Genomic DNA, 21,731 nt, shown 5'->3' with positions numbered 1-21,731 from the left:
AATCTGGCAAAGAAACTCTCAAAGAAAAATATTGTGCTAAGATTTTGTTAAAAATTATAAAATATTTGATAATTCTAGTGAGCAAAATTTCACAAACTCTTGGATAAAAAGTACGTAGATTAAAAATTGCACTTTGTATTGTACTAGCACTAACATTTACACATGAATATTTCTTTATCATACTAATTTTGACGGCAGTCAGATGTGGTTATTTAAAAATCGATACACAATTTTGCAATTAAACTATTCGCATTTCAAACTAATTCAATCAAATAAATATTAATTTATAATTTTCAAATCAAGAAAGAAAATAACAAGACAAAAAAGCCATAAAAGTAACTATATAATAAATATCTTCACTTAAATTTGAAAGCAGTCATAGTGTTACAAACATGATAATTATGAGCAGGTGGTGGGTGGATATTTGATTGAGATTATGGTATCAAGATGAACACAATGTAAATTATTAATGGGCAATGGTTCGAAACTAAAATTAATAAGCATTATATTGCCTTGTCGCAATCGTGATACAAAAATATAATTAAAACTACTTTCTCACAAGTATGACACAAAATGGTTCCACCTGTACACGCAACAATCATAAGACTCTGGCTTGAGCTGTCTCTTGATGCTCCGAGTTGATTACAAGGTCGCTGATAGAACTAACGACATGTTCTTGTGCCAATGCACCCAGTTCCCGAAGCCACTCGTCCAAGATGAGAGCGTTTATAATGACTTTTCTCAGTTCTGACGACTGCCAAAGATTATCATCAGTGAATGAACTATATGGCAAAGAATTAGTGATTCCTCTCGGCGTGTGCGAGTTCTCTATTTGAGAGACGCTGTTTGTAGGGGAAACCGAACTTCCTGAAAAAATTCCAAAGTTTAAGCCAATGCCGTGTTAACAGTGTTTATTTTTTACATTTAGTAAAAAAGAAACAAAATATCAACCCATAACTTTACAATTGTATGCTAAAAAAAGCATGCCTATAAATATTTGACACAAATCTAAATGTATATGATAAATAATATCAACGGTGGAAAGGTAAAAATTACTAAACAACATGCAGCCAACTTTACAGAAAAATCAATTAAAGTTTTTTTTTAATTAATAAAAAAAAAAACATGTACATACCTATTATATTGGCGTGATTCCTACACAATTTAAATAAAAATGTAAAACATGAGTTTTTCATTTATTAAAAAATAAATTGGCTCTTCTGTAAAGTTGACTACATGTTGCTTAGTTATTTTTGTCTCTTCACCGTCAAAATATGTATACATACAATATTTATACCCAAAAATAGAGTTGTTAGTTAATAAAACTTTTATAATACATGCTAGGCGAACAAATTAAGTCGGGGGTTTTCTAAATACAAAATATAATTAAAGACACATATTTATTAAAACAGATAAAAAGGATTTTTTAAATAAACTAATAGTACGCTATTTGGATCCATCACAAAAGCATACATATTTAAGAATAACTTAGTTCATATTTAAAAACATGAAAGATAAATTATACTTTATCTTGGAATTTTAACAAAAAACAATTCATTCTGATACATGCAGGCATGCAAATCAATCCAATTAGATGCAACAATAGCCAGGGGTACTGTTGGTAAATTGACTTGTACGCAAACACTGGGAATTCTAAACGGACAGTACTCTTAGTTAGGATTGTTTGTATTTACCGCCAGAAATAAACTCGTATATAGCGGCAAAACCAGCAGCCGCTAAAGGAATTAAGACTGATTGTTAGGATCAAAAAATTAAGGAGATAATAAGGTCATAAAACCACAAATACTTCAGTCACATTATTATATTCTTCAAAATTCATCATTCAAAATACATATTGTCTGCGTCACTAATACATTTGTCTTGGGACTGACATTTCCCTATTTTACTGTCAGTGTTCTATAGTATGTGATTATTCTAGCAATAAAACTTAGAAAACTATACTTTGTTTCAGCTTTGAGAGTCGCTGATTATTAATTAAAAAATGCTCATGTTTTAGATTAATATATACGTAACTGCTGTCTATAAAATGTTAGTAACTGTAATGAAATATTTTTTTTTTGATTTATAATCTTTTAATAAAAAAAAATGTTTAACAGATTTATTATATGAATGGGCTCTACCGGAATATACTTACATAAATATTTGGTTAAAGGCCCTTCAATTGCAATAGATACAAAATGTTTGAATCTAATTAAAATGTTGTCTCTTTAAAGAAATAATAATTAAATAGTTATGGATTTTGTATTTTATAATGTGTCCTACCTCCAGAGTTGATTTTTCTAGTAAACATGGCGGTAAAACTAGAAGAAAGACTTTTTCTTTTAGGCTCATTTCTTTTGAATGGCTCATTTATTGAAATAGGTTGCGTGCTCAACTGTTGTTCCCAAGTTCCACTATTTGGCTGAGAAGCTATATCTGTTAAGGTTAAAGAAATACACAATAAATATAATAGTACAGATCATAATAATATATTAATGTTATAATTGGTACTATGGGGAAAATCTTGAATGATCAGATGGCAAAAAAAAATATTCATCTATAATGATAAAAGTGATGTTATTTTTTCCAGAATTATTATTTATCTTATAAATAAGTATACATATTTAATACCAGGGAATATATATAAAACTAGTGAATTAGAAAATGAATACGGAGCATCCTCAATTATGAACTTGAGAATTGAGAATAGCCGAGTGAAATATTGACAGTGAATTTATGTCCTCAATGACAAAATGGAATGACATGAAAGACCAAGAGCAGGTTTATCAAATGATGTTGCATCGATAGTTATTAGAAGCACAATCAGAGTAAATAACGCTAATGCAATTACGTTTTTACACAAATGTAAAACAGTGTTAATTGTGTTTGATTTCAAGCTATTAGTACAGACACACAAACCCAAAATATTTTGCAAATTTTTCATCAATTTTTTTTTCAGTCTTATCAACTTAAATTCACTGTTTCATTCCCATTATGAAAAATGAGAATGTATTTAGTTTATTTCAAAAATGCTGGTAACAAAAAAATGTATAAAAATGGTGACTGAAAAACAAATTTCAGGAGCAAGATCTGCTACTGTAAGATTTTTTAGCATAATAAAATACCAGAAAAGTCAACAAAAGATAATTTTTTCTATATTCTTTAAAGAAATGGTTACAGAACAAATAATTTTTTGCAATATAAAAATACAATCAATATCAAATAAAAAAATATTTAAAAAAACTTTTTTTTTATATCATAGGTAAAAATTAAAGACCTTGTTTAAAAAACCTCAAATATCATAAACCAATTTTTTTTCAGGAGAGTGTTTTAACTGAATACGATGGATTTTGAATATTTTAATGAAATATAATCATAAATATATTTTTAGCGCTAGTGTAAACAAACTATGAAGAAATGTTGAAATAAAAATAGCGGTTTTCAGAAACTTGTACAGTAGTTGAACTCTCCATATTAAGATTTGTAAAAATATTCAATAAATACTGCTGAAAAAACATATATGTATATATATAACAGACTATCCAGAACACCTTTTGAACTGTCGAACAATGAGTGATAGTGGCACTACTTAGTGGTAGAAATGTTGATGAAGGGATATTTTCTGTTTTCAAACAAATTGATGAGGACATTAATTTGCTATTTTCAAACTAATTGATTTTATAAAGCGAAATATCTACAAAAAGGTAAAGTTTCAAGAGAAGGTTTTTGGTGATAAAAATTTTACTAAGATTTTAACAAAAACAAAAATAACTTGTATACTGGAAATCAATAATAAAAATAAGTGGAACTATTCATTTAAAAAAAATCAAAACTTTAGAATATATTTACATATTTTGTGATAGGAATGTATACAAAAGTTGATTTGTGCTAGGAATATAACATATAAGTTTACTTTTATGTGAAATCATTATTAAATGTTCAAATGTTCATTTAATAATGATTCCTATCTCCTTTGATTACAAAATAGAAAATATTAATTTAGATGTAGACAAGTCTATTAAGGACCTCGGATTTATCATGGACTGTAAACTTACCTTTATTGAACATATTGATACTATGATTAACAAGTCACTAAAACTCTTGGGTTTTGTTAGCAGGACATCTAGTGACTTTACTAATATGTTCACGGTTAAAACATTATATTGCTCACTTGTTTGCCCTCTTTTAGAATATGCATCCGTCATCTGGTCTCCCTTCTACGCAGACCGGATAAATCATATCGAATCGGCGCAACATTGTTTGCTAAGAAAAGTAGCATGGATGATTGGCCTCGAGAGGGGAGACTACACTTACGGAGAAATGGAGTCAATGTTAAAAATCTCAAGTCTACAAAAACGTAGATATAACATTGACTCCATATTTATGTTTAATTTGCTGAATGGCTTAATTGATGTACCATTGTTACTGGAACAGGTGGCATTCAATGTTCCGATCCGCCGGTTGCGAAATAATAATGTGCTGTTCCTCGATCAACACAGCACAAACTATGGCTTGCATGTACCAATGTCCCGATTGTGTCGTATTGTAAACCTAAGACAAGATCTGGACTTTTTTGGTGTAAGTCTTTATAGTTTTAAAAATTCACTAAGATAGACCGGATCTTGTCTTGAGGTAGTAATTTTTATTTTTTTTTGTCTTAGCTTTAATTTTATTAAGTTGTATTTTATTTAATTAGTGCCTGTATTTGTTATAAGAAATTGTATTTACCATCGTTAGAATGGACTGCATAAGTCCGTCAAATATATAAAAAAAAAAGTTTTATTTTATATGCCTACATATATAAATAACATAGCTATGTTATTTCTGAAATATTGTCATATTATTACACAGTTAAATGATAATCCAATCCAATCCAATTTGACTCGCTACAACTTCGCACGTATATCATTTTGCAAAATGTTTATTTCACCAATTGATAGATCTCATATAGAAGAATCGATTTCTGCAAAAAAACACATTTTGGTTTTTTTGTAGATATTTTGAAAACTGTCCTCAATTCTTGTTTTCCAACAAATTGATGTGGACAACCGCTGTTTTTACAAAAACATAGTATTTTTAACGGTGAATTTGAGTTACATATTTTTTTATAAATATTTGGAAAGAACGATTGAACGGACACATAGACAGAGAATAATAAAATCAAATAATATCATAATTAAAAATTTTGGACATTCAATGTTTTTAGAATGAGGTCTTCAATTGTATTTTTTTAAATACAGAAAATGATTTTATAATTTTAATCGTAATAATAGAAGCTTGGTTCAAACTTGCACAAATCATTACATTACTTTAATATAGGGTTATTATCACAGGTCACTAAATTGACTGTACATACCTGAATTTTGATATTGTGCAGTGTGTGTAGGCGTCAAATTATTTCTGTCAACGTTAATTTGATTTTTGGACCCAATTAACTCAATGGCATTTTTCCTCGCATTAGTCAAACGAATTTCACGATCAATCAAGAACTGTTGAGCTTCTTCAACAAGGCGGCACATGTCAGATTCATTCCGGACGGATTCGTCAATCTTTTGTTTTAATGAAACAAGAATCTGTAACACGATAAGTTATTGTTACCGATAAAAAGACATTATTTTATTTAAATTAGAAAGTGTCGTAATATTTACTTGATAAAGTGAAGTTATAGACGGTTGTAGAACAATCCATGGGCAGAGTAGGAAGGATCTCAACAAAGGCAACGGGTAAACAGCAAGTCTTGTAATGAGGCCGGTTAGCCTGAGATTAACATACACATCGTTTTCTAACATTCTTCCTAATTTATTCATGGTAATCGTTAAAAGAGGGCCTGTAAAAGACACAAGATATATTTTAATCGATACAGAGAGTAAATTTTTATAATTTTATTTATTACAAAGGTACAAATATTTTATAAAAAGTAATGTTTCCCAAACTAAATATACCAAAGAAAATAAAAATACTCAGAGGTTTTGAATGGAATAATGTTTTTTTAAAAGAAACATTTGAGTTCTCATGATTTGTAAAAAAAATAAATATTCAATTAAATATATTACAATGAGTAAGGTACATTTATTACAGCGTATAATATTTTGCTCCTCAACAAAAAAAGAAACCAGTTCTTATGCTTGGGGAAACTTTTTTTGAAAAAGAAAAAGATTTACCCAAACATTTCAATTTTGGGAGCCATTTTTAACGAGTTGTAAATAACTTACTATTAGAAAATAGGAATCAAGTTGTGATAGAGCGGGGGTGCAAACCTCGGACCTTTGATCTGTGAGTCCAGGACAATAGCCACGGAACCACAACCATATTATAAACCAACTGTGAATGGAACTTTTTATAAGTATCTTTTTTTTCTCACAAGAGTACATAAGTTTTTTTTTTATTGCAACATTTCAACTACTAAACTAGAATCTAATTGTAAGACTGATTATCTTGCCTTCATGTAATATATTAGAGAAATTTTTAAGGGGGGTTTAATCCAAATAATTCAAAAATGCAATGAGGAATTCCAGCCCAACCCGGATTTAAATTTTTAAAATGTTTTCGTGTACACGTGAATATTTAAAAATTTTGGAGTAGGATGAAATATCTCAAAAACGCACGCAAAAATAAATAAAAAATAGTATTCATTTTAAAATAGTAAATAATGACGTCACTCTTTATATCTACGTGTAGTATTTCCGGTTTCCGCTTTAAAGTCCCCGTACCTTGTAAGGAACGTTTTGACCATAGAAAAAAAGAGTATAATTTTCATTATACTGTTTTTTCAACCAGGGATTATGTCAACTTTCTAGGTTTTTCTAAATCGAAACGTTCGTAAAAACAACCATAACATAGAAATTAGCAAATTACGATCAACTAAATGAAGTAATCAAAGCTATATTCCATAGATTCTTGTCAGTTTTGTTATTGACTGGAGAAATACAACTTACCGCGGTCAGTGAAAGTAAGAACGCCAACCGTTTCATGACGTCACTACTGAAAAGTGACACACTGATTACAGTCATTTGGCGCGGTATTTGATAAATGTAACTTTAAAAAATCATATCTCTGTAAATAACGCACAAAAAAAAAAAAAAAAATTTGCTTAGTTAAATAGTACGCTAATAGAAAATAAATAAATTATAAAACAGTGGAATTCCTCATTATCTAATTAAGAAATGTTAGAGCATGAAAATAATATAAATATGTTTACCAATATTTACATCCCCAATTTGAGTAGAATCACTCTCACATTTTGCCAAAGAGCTCTTGACTTTTTCATGGGTCAGAGAAGACAACCGATCGATGGACTCCGGCTGTCTCCAGAAGGAGTCTTCTGCAAAGTCTTTTCCATCTTCATTACTGATGTTTTCTTCTTCAGGTGTTCCGTGATGGTCTTCACTCTTGTACTTGAAACTGTCATAGCCACTACTCTCTCCGATCGATGGCAAACTGTCATCTTCTTTACTTGTGTAGGCAGTTGGAGTTATGGCTAAATTGTGAAGGGGAAGAGGCTCGCTCAAACCTTCATCATTCTCATTATTTTCGAAAGTGAACGAAGCATCTTTAATCAAGTTAGAGTGCTCGAGTTGGAAATCCTTAACAACGGAGAGAATAACTTTTTCGTTTGGAATTTTCGCAAGTCCATTCGAATGGCCATTGTATTTGGAGCTCCACGATTTGCAACTGCTTTTGCAGGATTGAATTTTTCGACGTGCTTCACATAAGTAAGCGTGGTAATTTCCATACAAAGACTCATTAGTGTGTAGCTGAAGTTTGCAACAAAATCAATACATTTTATATAAATAGTTGTCACAAGATTAATTGTATGTTATCACAGTAGTTTAGGAAATAAATTATATGTTATTCCTAATGTACGTTTATCGAAAGTCTATGCAAAAAAAAAATGGGTTAAATAAAACTACTAATAAAACTCGTGAACAGAACAATTGAAATTATGAAATAGGTATTCATTAAAATTTTAATTCGGAGTTATATGCAACGAGGTTTCGAGGTAACTACCTCATTGTCAGGGTTTATACTAACTTAGTAACCTTGAAACTGGTCAATTAATAAAAAAAAAAACTGTATAATGTAATACTAGAAAATCGAGAATGTTTTCATTATTGATGAATATATATTTATTCATTTATTAAGGTTTCAAAGAATCGTTTATAAAAAAAAAGAATTATGTTATTCAATTCATTAATTCAATACTTTAAACTAAAGAATTTAATTAAAGTAACTAACTAACTAACTAACCATCACGCCATTTCCCCAGAGGGGTAGGCAGAGAGGATAGAACGCCACACCACTCTGTCCTGGCACACTTCCTTTGCTTCCTTCACATTCATACATCTTCTCATGCACGCACGTCGATTATTCCGACTTTTCACATGACCACTTTCAAGAATTTGTTGTACTTGATCATGCCATGTCTTTCTCGGCCTTCCTCGACTTCTACAACCAGACACATTCGCATCATAAATCTTTTTAGCCGTTCTTTCATCATTCATTCGCTCCACATGACCGAACCATCGCAAAAGACCTTTCTTAATTTTGTCGATAATGTAATTAAAGTAAAATAAAAAATAACACCAAAATGGAATGCAACAGTAAAAAAGAAAAATAACATCAGTAAATAAAAAAATAACAGTTATAGAGAAATTTTATGTACTAAAATATAAATGTTACTAAGTAGAGAATTATTTAAAATAAAAAAATACACTAGTTTATAGTTACAGTAATAAATCCTATAAAAAAAAATATTTATTTAAAAAATAATAAAAATAAATAAGTCAATTATGTTTTTAAAGATTATATTTAAATATATAAAAAAAAATTACAATTGTTAAAAAAAAAACTCACCCCATAAGCATACACTGACTGACTGACACTTTTTTGCGATGGATATATGGTGCCCTGTTCCCCGATCGAACTCAAGCTATGCATATTTTGATCAATGCTTGATATAGATGGCTTCCTGCTTCCAGTGCTACTGTTTCTCCTGGACCCGGGATAATTGCTCACAGGTTTAGTGATACAACATTCGGGAGAGAGGTTGAGGATCATATTTGTTGCTTTGCAGTTCAAATCACAATCCAAGGATTTTCTTCTGTGTGAAACCATGAGGTGGTGACCTCCGATCAAATATTTCAACACCATCTCTAGCATCAGATCCTCGCAATTAAGATCCACGAGAGTTTCAAACATGGATATAGTGACAATGGAAAGCTGTGTACAAAAGATTTAGTTAAAGCATAAAGTAAAATACTGAACAATATTATAAATATTTAAATGAATACATACATGTGTGAATTAATATGAGACAATAAACATAAAAAAGAGTACATCAAGGAATATTTCAATCATACCTACGTAAATTGTATATTTATGGATTATCTACAATGGAAGTTTAATGTTAACTAAAATCTAAATATATACAAAGTGTGATGTACTGCTCTCCCTGAGAAGAAAACAGGTCTATGATTTTTCATAAAATGATTCATAAATAAATCAATTACAAGAAAAAATCATTTGTCCTAATCATGTTTTTTTTAAAGTAAACACAGTTTTGATTCCATAGCAATAATACACTTCTGGGAGTAGCTGTTTTCTTGCTAAGGATGGAATTACAAAATCTAATTTATTTATATTTTAAAATTACTCACCCTTGCTTCTCCGTCAATAAGAGGCACAATGGTGTCCAAAATGTTGGCTCCATCGTAGCTGTTGTCTAGTAAGAATCTCACCAGAGATTTGAGAAGGCCGGGTTCACTAACCGAGCGCAGGACGAGCTCGAAGTATGCGATAGCGGCTATCTGTTCATCCACGCCAGTCTGCAAGTATTGGGCTCTCGTAGAGGCGATGGCACGCTTGGTCTGGTCGGTTGCGGGAACATGTGGACTGTTAGTACGGATGGCTTGCGCCTTACACTAATCCCAAACCGACAAAGATGCTAAACTCCAACACAGAAGAGAGTCCATAGGCCAATTCCTCCCGAAATTCAACAAAATCCAAGCTTTGATAAAATATAGATAGGAAGACCAACACCGAGACGAAAAAAATTGTATTATATATAACAAGCCAACGCTTATTTACAGCAATGGAGTAAAAAAAGTACTAAGCCACATAAAATAAAATGTTCCCAAACCACACCATGACAATAAAAATTAAACAGTAATACAGATATAGGTTGTGTCACAAAATATACATCCAAATAGACAAACAATATTAACAAATTAAATATATTTTTTTCAACAACAAACAGTTACACAGAAAAGCTAATAATTATGCTGAGCTGTTGGACTTGCTCCACACCACTCCAGCTGCTATTAAATTAGCTATCCTTTCCATTGAATGGCCATCCCCTCAATTCTCCTCTTTTTGATTTCTATTCATCTTTGCTTATTTCCTTTTTCTTTTTTATGTAATTATTAATATATCAGTGAAATAATTATGATTCTATTTTATGTCAATTGCTATGATACTTTATGTACTTCTTGACTAAATATTGTAAGAGCTCTCTGGGCGTTAATAAATGAATAAACAAATCAGGTAAGAGTGCATAAAAATAATACGATAGTTGGAATACTGTGGTGGATTTTATCAAAGTAAAAGATTTTCTAATACCCGAACTATATAAGGTGATTAGTTGGTAGGATGAAAGCGGAGAAAGGATTGTATTCACAATAATTTGGGAAGATGTGAGGATTTGTATTGGTGCGAATAAGATGAAATATTTCTCACTCCAACACACACCACAAAACAATATGAAAGTAATTTACAAAAAAAAAATATCTGTAAATTTAAAATTTTGAAAAATAAATTGTTAAATAATTTAATTATATTATTATTCAAATATATGTATTTAGTTTCTTATCTTATAGTAAATACATAAGTGTTTGATTGTTAATTACCTGTAAGAGAGCTGGACCCATTACTGGCAATAGGAAACCTTGATAAAGGAAATCTAGTAACTGCTGTTGAATCAATGGATGCGCCACCTATACAAACATTTAATTTAAATAAATTATTTCTAAGCTGATTGCAAGAGGTATAAATCTGCATTGGTATACCAAATGCAGTGCAGGTCATTTATTACAGGAAGGTAAGATGATAACAAGTCTTACGTTTCAGGTGCCAGAAAAACAGCATTTTCAAAATGTATATTATAGAATCAAACCCGAGATCTTCTGTATGGGAGGCAAATGCACTGACTTCTAAACTAGCAGGGGCCTTATGCTGAACCCATTCCTCTTAAGAATTGCATGTGACTTATGTAAATTGACGAGTGACAGTATCCTAGAACCTCCCGTGCGAGTAAAGTCGATCAAAAACCAGTCTAATTTATCTTGAGTGCCCCAAAGCACTCGACATTGACAGTCGAATGCGACATCGTACCTTCAGCTGTCAAAGTTTCTTCATATAAAATTTAATTTAACTAATATAATATAAAATTTAAGGCAGTGCTGAATGTTATGATGTTGGTGTACCGAGAAATGTGCGAATAATATATGTATACATATTTCCAATCGCTTCTGAAATAAAACACTATTTTAAAATTATTTTATCGTTCGTTGATGTTAAAATATATATTTGAGATAATGTGTATATTAAATAAATAATAAGGTTTTAAATCCATTACACAAATAGGTATTACATATTTCGTATAACATGTCAATGTGTGTTATATAGAATAAACAAAGATTTTAAATGTTGCTGTATCTCAGTAAAACAATTTATTTTGTCGTAAAAGTATAACATGCACAAAATACCCAAAGGAGCAAGTTTGATAACTAAAAAAGCACATAATGGAATACAATTGAAGTTTAAAAATGACATGAAAGCCATAGATAAATACGTATTTGTAAGTGTTGCCACTTTTTATTATTTTTATAGTTAAATTGTCGAAGGATTTTCAAGAAGAGCAATTTCACAAGGTCCTCGAGATAACTATTGGTGAGTGGGTGATAACATGTCATGTCTTTCCAGCATAAGGCCCCAGACAAAAAAAAGAAATTATTCGATTATTCATGTATGAAGATATTTTCATACCTGTGCAACTGCATTACAGAATTCCAAAGAATTCATGAAAATGCCTAGTTTGTCAATGTCATTAACATCGTCGGGTGTTAATCGGTGCCAGTCAGGTTGTGTGACATCTACAAACCGTGGGAGGGAGCAGTACAAACCACTCAGGCCTGGAAACAAAACAATAATATTATTTATTTGTTTATTTACAATTTTATTTAATGAGTAGAGTAAAATCTGGTACTGTGTGGACTGTAGATATTACACTGGATTTTTTATGGACCGTTTATTTTTCAATTGAAGGAATACATTTGCATTATGGAGGATAACATTTTATTGATTTCAGGATTGTTTTATAAAAAAAACAATAAATTTCCGAAATTGCAAGATTTTTTTCCAAATTTCTATCATGATATTTTGACAGCACTATGATTAAGTAACAATTTTGATTTTTTAAATCCCTGTATTCATTTTAACCACATTTTTTTTTGCTCTACAAAATCTGTGAATTTCTGTAATGCACATTTGCAATTATTTTCAAAATATACTGTAAATGATATAGGTAAGTCTATTTGAAATGTGTTCATTTACATATATTTCAGAGAAGTTTCACAACATACTGTAGATGTGCGTGATGCATAACAGACAATAAATTAAATTCACTAAATTCTCCTGGCCCTTCAATGGGGGTCAAAGGGTCAGACCAAGCAATCAATAGGACATACAGTTAACTCTAGATAAGTACATACAATGTACTAAGAAATGTTAAATTGACGAGTGCCTTCTATGCTAGTGCCCTGAGATGGGTTGCCATTTATTTATGAACACCTGATGCTTTTGAATGAAATGCTTTCTATTAAATTAAGAAGCAGTTGCACCACAAAAGGTTAATCAGTTTTAAAGTTAAATAATTGTAGCGTTTTTGTAAAATTGAGTTGTTCTATCTCAAGTTTTCAAGCAACAAAATTTGTCCATTTTGACAAAAACCAACTAATTATTTAAGTTTAAATTTTCTTTGGTGCAACCGGCTCTAAGTGATTTCTAAAAAAAATGCCTCCATCACAAGTGATCTGATTTAGTTTTCTGTTTTAAAAGGATGCAGAGATCTTTAGATGTACTATGTATCAGAAAGCAATTGATAAGGCAATTCACTTGCTGAGTACTATTTGCAAGCTAATCAATTCTGCACATAAGCATATTTTTCTGTACATATGGGCAGTTCAGTAGCTGTCTTCTTTTGCATGTTATGGGAGTTGGTTGTTGATTTACCTATGTGTATTTCAAGTGGGTATCCACATGCGTAAGGATATGTTTATTAATTGTCATAAGATGCATTTGAAGAGTTATTCCTCCTGATTCACACAGTCTGTCATTATTATTTATTTATATAGATACACATTACAAAAAAAAAAAAAACATATCCCTAACTCTAAGGCATGCTTATTATTAAAAAATACTAAAAATAAGAATTATTACATAAACATAAATTTTAATAAACATCTGGATAGTACACTTAATACTTATGATATGTCTCGCAGCAGTCTCCTGCGATGGTCTCTTCCCTTAGACAAAATCCAAACTTGTACACTTCTCTTGAAATGACATTAGTTTTAGAGAACTTAATATGTTCAACGGGGACATCGAACATTATGTAATGGAAAGATGAAGTGATGTTGACTATAACAAACTAACAGAGAGGATAGAACGCCATATCCCTCTGTCATTGAATACAGACCTCACTTCTTTTATATTCATACATCTACTCATGTATGCACGCTGGGTATTCCAACTTTTGACAGGTCGATCTTCAAGTATTTGTTGGATTAAGTAATACTAAATCTTTTTTGGTCTTCCTCGTTTTCTGCATCCATCAACATTCACACCGTAAATCTTTTTAGTCAATCTTTAGCCGTCCATTCGGTCTACATGTTCGAACCAACGTAGAACACCTTTCATGATTTTGTTGATAATGCTTATCTCAGCCTTAAACGATGCACGGATTTCGACATTTGTGCACCTATTTTACATAGTTTTACCACACATCCCTCTCCATACATCGCTTCTCTACATAAGGGCCGGCACCAGGACTCCACGGCTAATTTCGCTGACTACAATTGTAACATAAATAAATTAATAGTACAGCTCACAACTATTTTACCTGTCGCTAGAACTGGGCAGACATTGGACCGGTGGGAGATAAACTCTGCCACGGCTTCGTTTTTGGCAGAAATTTGGGCGCAGAGAAGAAGAGCAGCTCTTGCTTGCTGGCCGACAGGTCCCTCGCGATGTACGTATGATAGAAGAAGTGTTACTGGTACAAAACTGGATAAAACACAACAATTCAAGCATTTAAATGATGCGCGTTTATAAAAACCAGTAAAATTTAAGGAGAAATCATTTTATAAAATTTATATTTGAAGCAGTAATTTTGTGGTTATTCATTAAGATAAATGAATTTTGAGTAGAATCCTTAATTTTTATTTTGTGAGAAATGATAGGCGGAGGTTGATTAAAATTTCTTAATAAAAAAAATACATGCGTGGATTGATTAGTTATCAATATGATCAAAATATAAACATATTTTGAACATACCATGACATCTGTTTATCTTGACTATGTGCAGTGGGGTAAAAAAACAGATCCACAAATTTAGAGTTTTGCATCAAAACAACACACAGTTGCTCGAGCAAGCAAACGAGACGACCTAAAAAAAACAAAGAAAATATAATATCAGAAATCATGAGTTGAATCATGGACCATTAGGTTCTCAAAAAGATTCAAAATCATGAAAAAATCACAGTGAAATCTTTAATATTCAGGCCTAAAGCAATGTACTTGTACGTTATCTGTATGTTATAAAATCACAATGCATCAACTCTGATAAGATTTGCTTTTATCAAAATATGAACAAAACTTGCACTATCCAGTACGGGAATGAGTAGTGTTGTATATTATTGTGTATGCTTTATTGGACTGTAATTTTTTAACATGTAAAAATTATTTTTGCTCTTTTTATTAAGTACAGTTATATTTTGTAACTTTACAAAAATACATATTTTATTTTGTATGATATTAAAAATGATATTTCTTTTTTTTACACTTTATAATTTTTATATCACCATCCTGAAGCAACAGTGAGATAAACCGGAAATATCCGATTTTGGGATACATATGCAGATATGTTAATAAATGAATGTTTTCAAATGATAAAATATTGAAGTTAGATAATAAGCCTGTGTGAAAATTTAGTATTTATACTCTACTTCAAATAATTTAATTCAGTCAGACCCTTCGCACACCTCAAAGTCCAATTATCGCAGAACCTGTTCTTCAGAGATATTTCACTGTTGCTTTGGGCTAGCGATAGGCACATATAATGGTTTTATTTTTTAAAATATAATCAGTAAGTATGTTTTTTATATGAAACAGCTGTGTTATAATATTTATGTATATGTGTACTTTTTTATTTTTTGGTTTAGTTTATATTCTTAGCGTTTATTTTTGTAAGGTAAAAGGCACTGCGTGCCATGTATATGAATAAAAAAATTAAGTATCTATGTGAAAAATCTAAGTAAGTACAGTTTTACAAAATCAAGAAAAAATATTTATTAAAATTAATCCGAATAAAAAAATGTTCATTTTTGAGATCTGAAAAAATGCAGAAATTGAGATTATTGAATTTCGAAAAGTAACAGACCAAGTGTGAGTATATGAAAACCATTTAAATTTATTACAAAAATGAAAGATGAGTGATACTTAAATCCACAAATTTAGAATAACCAGTGACTGGTTTCATCATTTTCGTGACATCTTCGAGACTGGTATCTTTCCGGTCACTGGTTATTCCAAATTTGTTGATTTAACTTTCACTTGCCTGTTATTTTTATAATAAATTGCAATGATCGTCCACAAGTAATTTCACTAACAAACTTGAATATTGTAAACCATTTTTTTCTGCACTCAAATTCCATGAATAATGATATTGGACACGTTATACGAAATAACAATTTGGTTAGTCTAATATTTAAAAAAAGAAATGTATATTATATATTTTACATACAAAATCATCATTTTATGTAGGGCATAAATGTTTTCTTTAGAAGATACGTAAATTTAACTATAATGGTACCTTCAACATCTCCAGTGGGAAGTTCAGATCGAAAACTGGAGAGAAGTTTTAAAAGAGGCCGGAGAAAGGGTTCGGCACAGAGTAGTTGCTGTCCAGCATGAGTAACCAACAGAGAATATAGTTTCATCTGCTCTAAACGAACAGCATTCAGATATCTAAAAAAGAAAAATGAAAACCAATGAATTGATGCACGATTAAAAAATTAAAACCATTGATTGTTTATATTGAGGTCGATGTATTTACCAAGCTGGTTTAATGATTTTTTAATTGAAAGTTTCTTTCTTGTACAGGCTTTATTACTATGGAAGAAAATAACCAAATCATAGAGAAAAAATCCACCAATGTATAGCCTATGCATAGTGACTCATAAGAAAAATGCATTGAAAATTAATTATAGTAATTATTTAAACATGCACAGGCAATGAAAGCACCCACCCCTTTCCCGAAACTGTTCATTAAGACTTGTGTCTTTCTTCAGTTTCCCATATTCACTATCAATGTATCATGTGTGCAAAGGCAGAGTGATATGTCGATCTTTTTCCACATCCGCCCCTAAATGGAGCGTGTGGACATCACCAGACGCCTTCAGGAGACAGTATTGCTAGCCAGCACTCTCGCCTCTTCTCACGTCAATCCTTCGTTTTACCTAATAAAGTGGAAAGATCTACGGCCTGCCGGGATGATGGGAGCCACAGGTGTGAAGAGGAAACTTGGATTAAGGCTCTCCTGAGGCATCGGCAGCACAAGTTTGGTGTTTTGGTGAGGTGCCAGGTTTCGCACCTATTTAGGAGCACTGGCATTATTATCACCATTCCCTTTCCGCACCTAATAGTGCATAGGGCACTGCATTGGTACACCAATCGCAGCGTATCTTGATTATTTTTGTTACATAAAGGTATGATGATCAGTCATACGCTTCAGGGCCAGTCTAGGGGATTATTGAATATTTTTGTGTAAAAACACCTTTATAAATAAATATTTCATGTCAACGATATCGGGAATCAAACCCGAGACCTTTTGCGTGGTAGGCAAACGTGCTGACCACTACACCACGGGGCCAACTGACATTATACAAGAAATTGATAGTTGAAATTTCGTTTTGACAGAGTATAGACTAGACTTCTAGACAGCACGCATCATGTTAAAAGTTATTCGTAAATAAGAAAGTTAATTATATTCGTTTTATGGAATTAAGTAGATAAGACAATGCAAACAACTAATATTAATATATATGATTCCAGTAGATATTAAAAAGTAGATAAAGCATTATTAATAATTGAATATGATACCGATTCCTTATTAATATACACTTTATCTGTAACTGTTTTGATAACACATCCATCTAACCAAATAAAATAAACAAAAAACGCTAAAATAAATACTTTCACAGTATTACAATAGTGTTTAAAAGAACACAGAAATAAATAAACTATAAATATAAATTAACTTGGCACTTAATACTGATAAGCAAAGAACATGCAAATGTTATAAGTTAACCTCTTTTATAATCAGCTACATTCTGCATGTTTTAAAAATTGAATGGAGTTAAAATAAAGTCTTAGAGGGTAATACAGTAAAAAAAATATTATTTTTATTACTAACCCAAGTGGAAATTTATTTGACCGATGACGGGGAACTTTTAAGAAAAAACGGATATGCGTAAGCCTAGGCATTTACAGGACTTAAAAACCTGCTATAAACTGATTTAAGTGATCATTTTACACAGTATGCTAAGTGACCTACAGTATTTTTTAAAGGACATAAGCCCGGAAAATGCCTAAACTTACATATTTCTTTCTTTTCTTTTATTTATTTTGAAACTTTAAGTACAAAAAATACATGCACTTTGGCGGGCTTGTTGCTAAAAGATATATTTTATTTTATTTTTAAATGGAAACATTTGCATTCTTATAATTTACCCAAACATAAATTTTGAGAACCATTTTCTAAGAGTTGTAAGTAACTTACTACTAGAAAATGGAAAACAAGTTGTGGTAGAGCCGGGTGGGAATATCAGAACTTTGATTCGTGAGTCCATGGCACTAGCCACGGGACCATAACCCGGTTTATATATTTCTGCCAACCAAAATAACAGACTGATCAAAAGAAAAATTGGTCTAAATTTGTACTTGATTTTTTAAAAATAATTCAAACCACAGCTGTTTACTCTCAAACATAGGCAAAACGATAAATATAACACAGTGTGTAAAGCAATCACTTAAACCAGACAATGATATGTCACGAGCCTTGTAAATGCCCAGCCTACCATGTTATGTTCTTAAAAAGGTTCTCGCAGCTCATCTTTTAATAAAATATTTGTCGATCTTGATAAAATCCCAAAAGATTAGGATAAGGAATATTGTTGATAAAAGTTTACCAATTGAGAAACAGTTATTCCTATTTTTTCTTTATTTTCAAAATCCAATAACAAAAAATACAAAGTTACAAAACACACATTTTTTTTCATTCTCTTATTTCATTTGAAGTAAGGTTAGCTGCGCATGGAAGCTTACTTCATCGGCCGTTCAAAGATAAAACATTGGGTTTACACTGTATGAAGACTGTAAAAATCGACCCATTTTAAGATCCGTCACGAGACACAAAATACTTCCATTATCAGCCAATGAAGTAAGCTCCCATGTGAGGTTAGCCTAACAGTCAAGTATTTCTTACCTTCCTGTCCTTATGCCCCACTCGTACAGTTTTTCTAGAAGGTTCTCACTGAGAAGATGTTCCAGGCATACTCCCCCCCTCCCGAGATCACTGCGCCCCTCCCCGGTCCCATTGTGGCGGATCTCCAGAAGCAGAAGGGTGACAAGGTGCTCTAGGTGACTCACTACTCCGAGGACATCATCGTGAGATGGAAAAATTGAACCCTGGTACACAAAACAACTGTTTATTAATCTTAACAAATTACAACAGGGATGGAGAATACCTCAGAAAAGGGAATATGGAAGTCTAGGCATCTACAGGGCTTATGACCTGTCATTGGCTGGTTTAAGTGGCCACTTTACACACTGTGTAACATTCACCATTTTGCCAATGTTTGAACATCCATATTTTTCATTTCTTCCATCGTTAATCGGTTACTTACTTGAATATAAAGTATTTTTCTCACAAGTCTAGATCATTATGTGAGTGGCCACTTAAACCACAGGGCTTATAACCTGTCATTGGCTATATTTACTTTCTATATTTGTTCTAGAATACCCCCTGAGTGGAAGCTTTAAATACGTCCGTGTGTGTCACGCTGGGTTTAGTAGGAATCACAATAGGAACACCCATGAGACAAAATTAATGTTGTCATTTGGCGTGTTTATAATTGGCCAACTGATAAGCTGGATACAATTATGCTCTAAAATGTGCATTCCTATAGTCCTTAAAATATAGCTCGAATAGAATGACATTTGTCAGAAAAAGTGACGACATAACTTTGTAGTAACGTCAAAGGAGTTATTTATATTGACACACGAAAAATCATTCGTATCTGGCATGTTAACTTATTTTTTTAATACAAAGCTTGACACATAAATCAACATTAAAACTAAAATAAACCGAATTATTAAAGACGTTCTTACAAGGTTACATCATTTTGCCAAAACATAAGAGATGGGACAAATTGATCGAATAAAAAAATAGTTTGTTTGATGTTGTTCATGAAAAAAGTATAAATGTCTTATTTTTTGGTGAATAATTGTGTAAAACAAACTATAATAGGCTTGTTTTTGTGTTTTTTATATCAATTTTCGGAAACAGAGTTTCATGATTGCATGAAATAACTGATATAATCGATTAGATCAGTGATCAGTAATTTCCCATCACTAAAGAAATTAGTTTGACAGCTGTCATTCTAACCAAGCTATATTTTAAGGACTATAATGTATTTATTAATCATCTTTAGATTTTTTTCGTGCATTATTTCTAAAAGTTTCTTATGTAATTAAATATTCATACAGTGATAAGTCATTAAATTTCAAAATCGAGAAAAACTGTAGTGGGGGCTGAAAGTTTTGATATAACGATTGACTATCTTGATATGATGGAAATTCAAGTTGATTTTATTTTAGAAATCTGTGGGGATAGTTAGGTTTTTCGGTAAAGTTTATTTATTTATTTATTAACGGACATTGTCCATGTATACAATTTATAGGGTTTAAATATTACAATAAAAGAATAGTTTAAAACATAAAAAAAAAAGAAAAGAAGCATTGACATACATAAGGGACATCGAGACAAGATCTGGACTATTTATAGACATGAAAATTTCAATATTTAAAAATTAGTGTTTAACAGTTTTTTTAATTCATCGAGTAAGTTATGATGTCCTGAACTGGTGACACTAAACTTTGTTATTGTGAATAAAATTAATCTTTTCTTAGTAAACTGGAGACGAGAAATGATCTAATTTTTAATTCTTATTTAGGTATTACTGATTGTATGTTTTACAACACAGGACTTACTATAAAGAGATGGCTTATTGGGATGCAATATTTTTAATTTACCTACTTAAATAATTTAATGTTGTTTTCGTATGAGGTATTTGTGCCGTTCTGGATTCAACAGTATCTCAAATATTAATTTATTTCTGTTTATGTTTTTATTTGTATGAATTGTGAGAAAAGATAATAAAGGCCTTTTTATTAGTAAAATAAAGTAGTTCTACTTACCTAACCTAAAATTGGTTTTCTCAATATTTTCTATTATAAACGACATAAAATATAAATGCATATTTTGCTTCAACTATTTATAAAAATTGCATCCTTCAGCAAATAAATAATGGCTTAAAATCATGTTTGTGCAATTTGAAAATTCTATGTCAAATTGATAGCCTCTACCACGAATTTCAAGGATTTACGAGCAATAAATTAAGGTGCAAATTTAAGGCCGTTGTAAACGAAAATGTAATGTTAAAGTTAATGTTGGTAGGTTTACATGTGTAACTCACCTGACTTCTTAGAATTATTTCTTCTGCCTGTTGCCAGTGTTTACAAAACGATTCATAGCAAGCTCCGGGATCGCATTTAGTGGCAGCATCTATAGATCTTGATGGCTGCCTAGAAAAACTAGCCCGCAAAGGGCTGGACCTCAACCAGCTCATTGCTGCATCATTTGGTGATCAAAATGACTTTCTGTCAAAAGTCCTTGTATCCCAACATGAATACTACTTACGTCAAAAACACATTAAAACGTAAAAATAAACCATTGGCACTTATGCATATCACAACCACAGTTCGCAAACTGAGTAAAAATACAATAGTTTGAACCGTATAAGTATTACGAGGACATTTTCGATAACGTTATCATTTATCATTAAAACCCACAGCAGACACCAAGTGACAAATGGAATATCATAGACAATAATGAAATATTTTCTTTTTCCACAACAAACATAGACAACATTGTTTTTATGAGGGTCTTCTTCTTTTTCATCCTTCGTAGTAGTATGTAACGGATGTGACTTTTCGACGTCCGCGGATTCGGATGTTTGGAGAATCAGTAAAGAAAAAGAAGCACAAACAATTTTCAAGGAAAATTATGTATTTTTTATAAACAAAATATGACATAGACAAGTTGTAATATAAAA

The 21,731-nt window shown here is 31.3% G+C and overlaps 1 protein-coding gene across 4 annotated transcripts; it reads right to left on the bottom strand.

The window, feature by feature from the left end:
* Positions 1-415: 415 nt before the first annotated feature.
* Positions 416-21,514, bottom strand: LOC148272922 (FHIP family protein GK23746-like). Of its 4 annotated transcripts, none has more exons than XM_088239390.1 (15): positions 21,093-21,514; positions 18,821-19,023; positions 16,148-16,302; positions 14,611-14,722; positions 14,177-14,340; positions 12,043-12,188; positions 10,905-10,991; positions 9,657-9,866; positions 8,854-9,219; positions 7,199-7,754; positions 5,649-5,827; positions 5,357-5,573; positions 2,284-2,436; positions 1,695-1,736; positions 450-867 (listed from the first exon to the last, which is right to left on the bottom strand). In XM_088239390.1, the coding sequence occupies exons 1-15, from the start codon at positions 21,243-21,245 to the stop codon at positions 599-601; spliced, it is 3,012 nt and encodes a 1,003-aa protein (XP_088095516.1). In that variant the 5' UTR covers positions 21,246-21,514; the 3' UTR covers positions 450-598. The 4 variants fall into 4 exon arrangements, with proteins under 4 accessions (XP_088095517.1, XP_088095516.1, XP_088095519.1 ...); XM_088239393.1 differs by having other exon boundaries at positions 9,657-9,824; positions 21,093-21,499; XM_088239391.1 differs by lacking the exon at positions 1,695-1,736 and having other exon boundaries at positions 416-867.
* Between the last annotated feature and the right edge of the window lie 217 nt (positions 21,515-21,731).

The sequence above is a fragment of the Micrasema longulum genome, unplaced genomic scaffold, assembly GCF_059751315.1.
Source record: "Micrasema longulum isolate JH-2025_06_02 unplaced genomic scaffold, ASM5975131v1 h1tg002148l, whole genome shotgun sequence".
NCBI classification, from domain to species: Eukaryota; Metazoa; Arthropoda; class Insecta; order Trichoptera; family Brachycentridae; genus Micrasema; species Micrasema longulum.
Note: the sequence above shows the minus strand (reverse complement) of the source record. Positions and strands in the feature narration are given on the sequence as shown.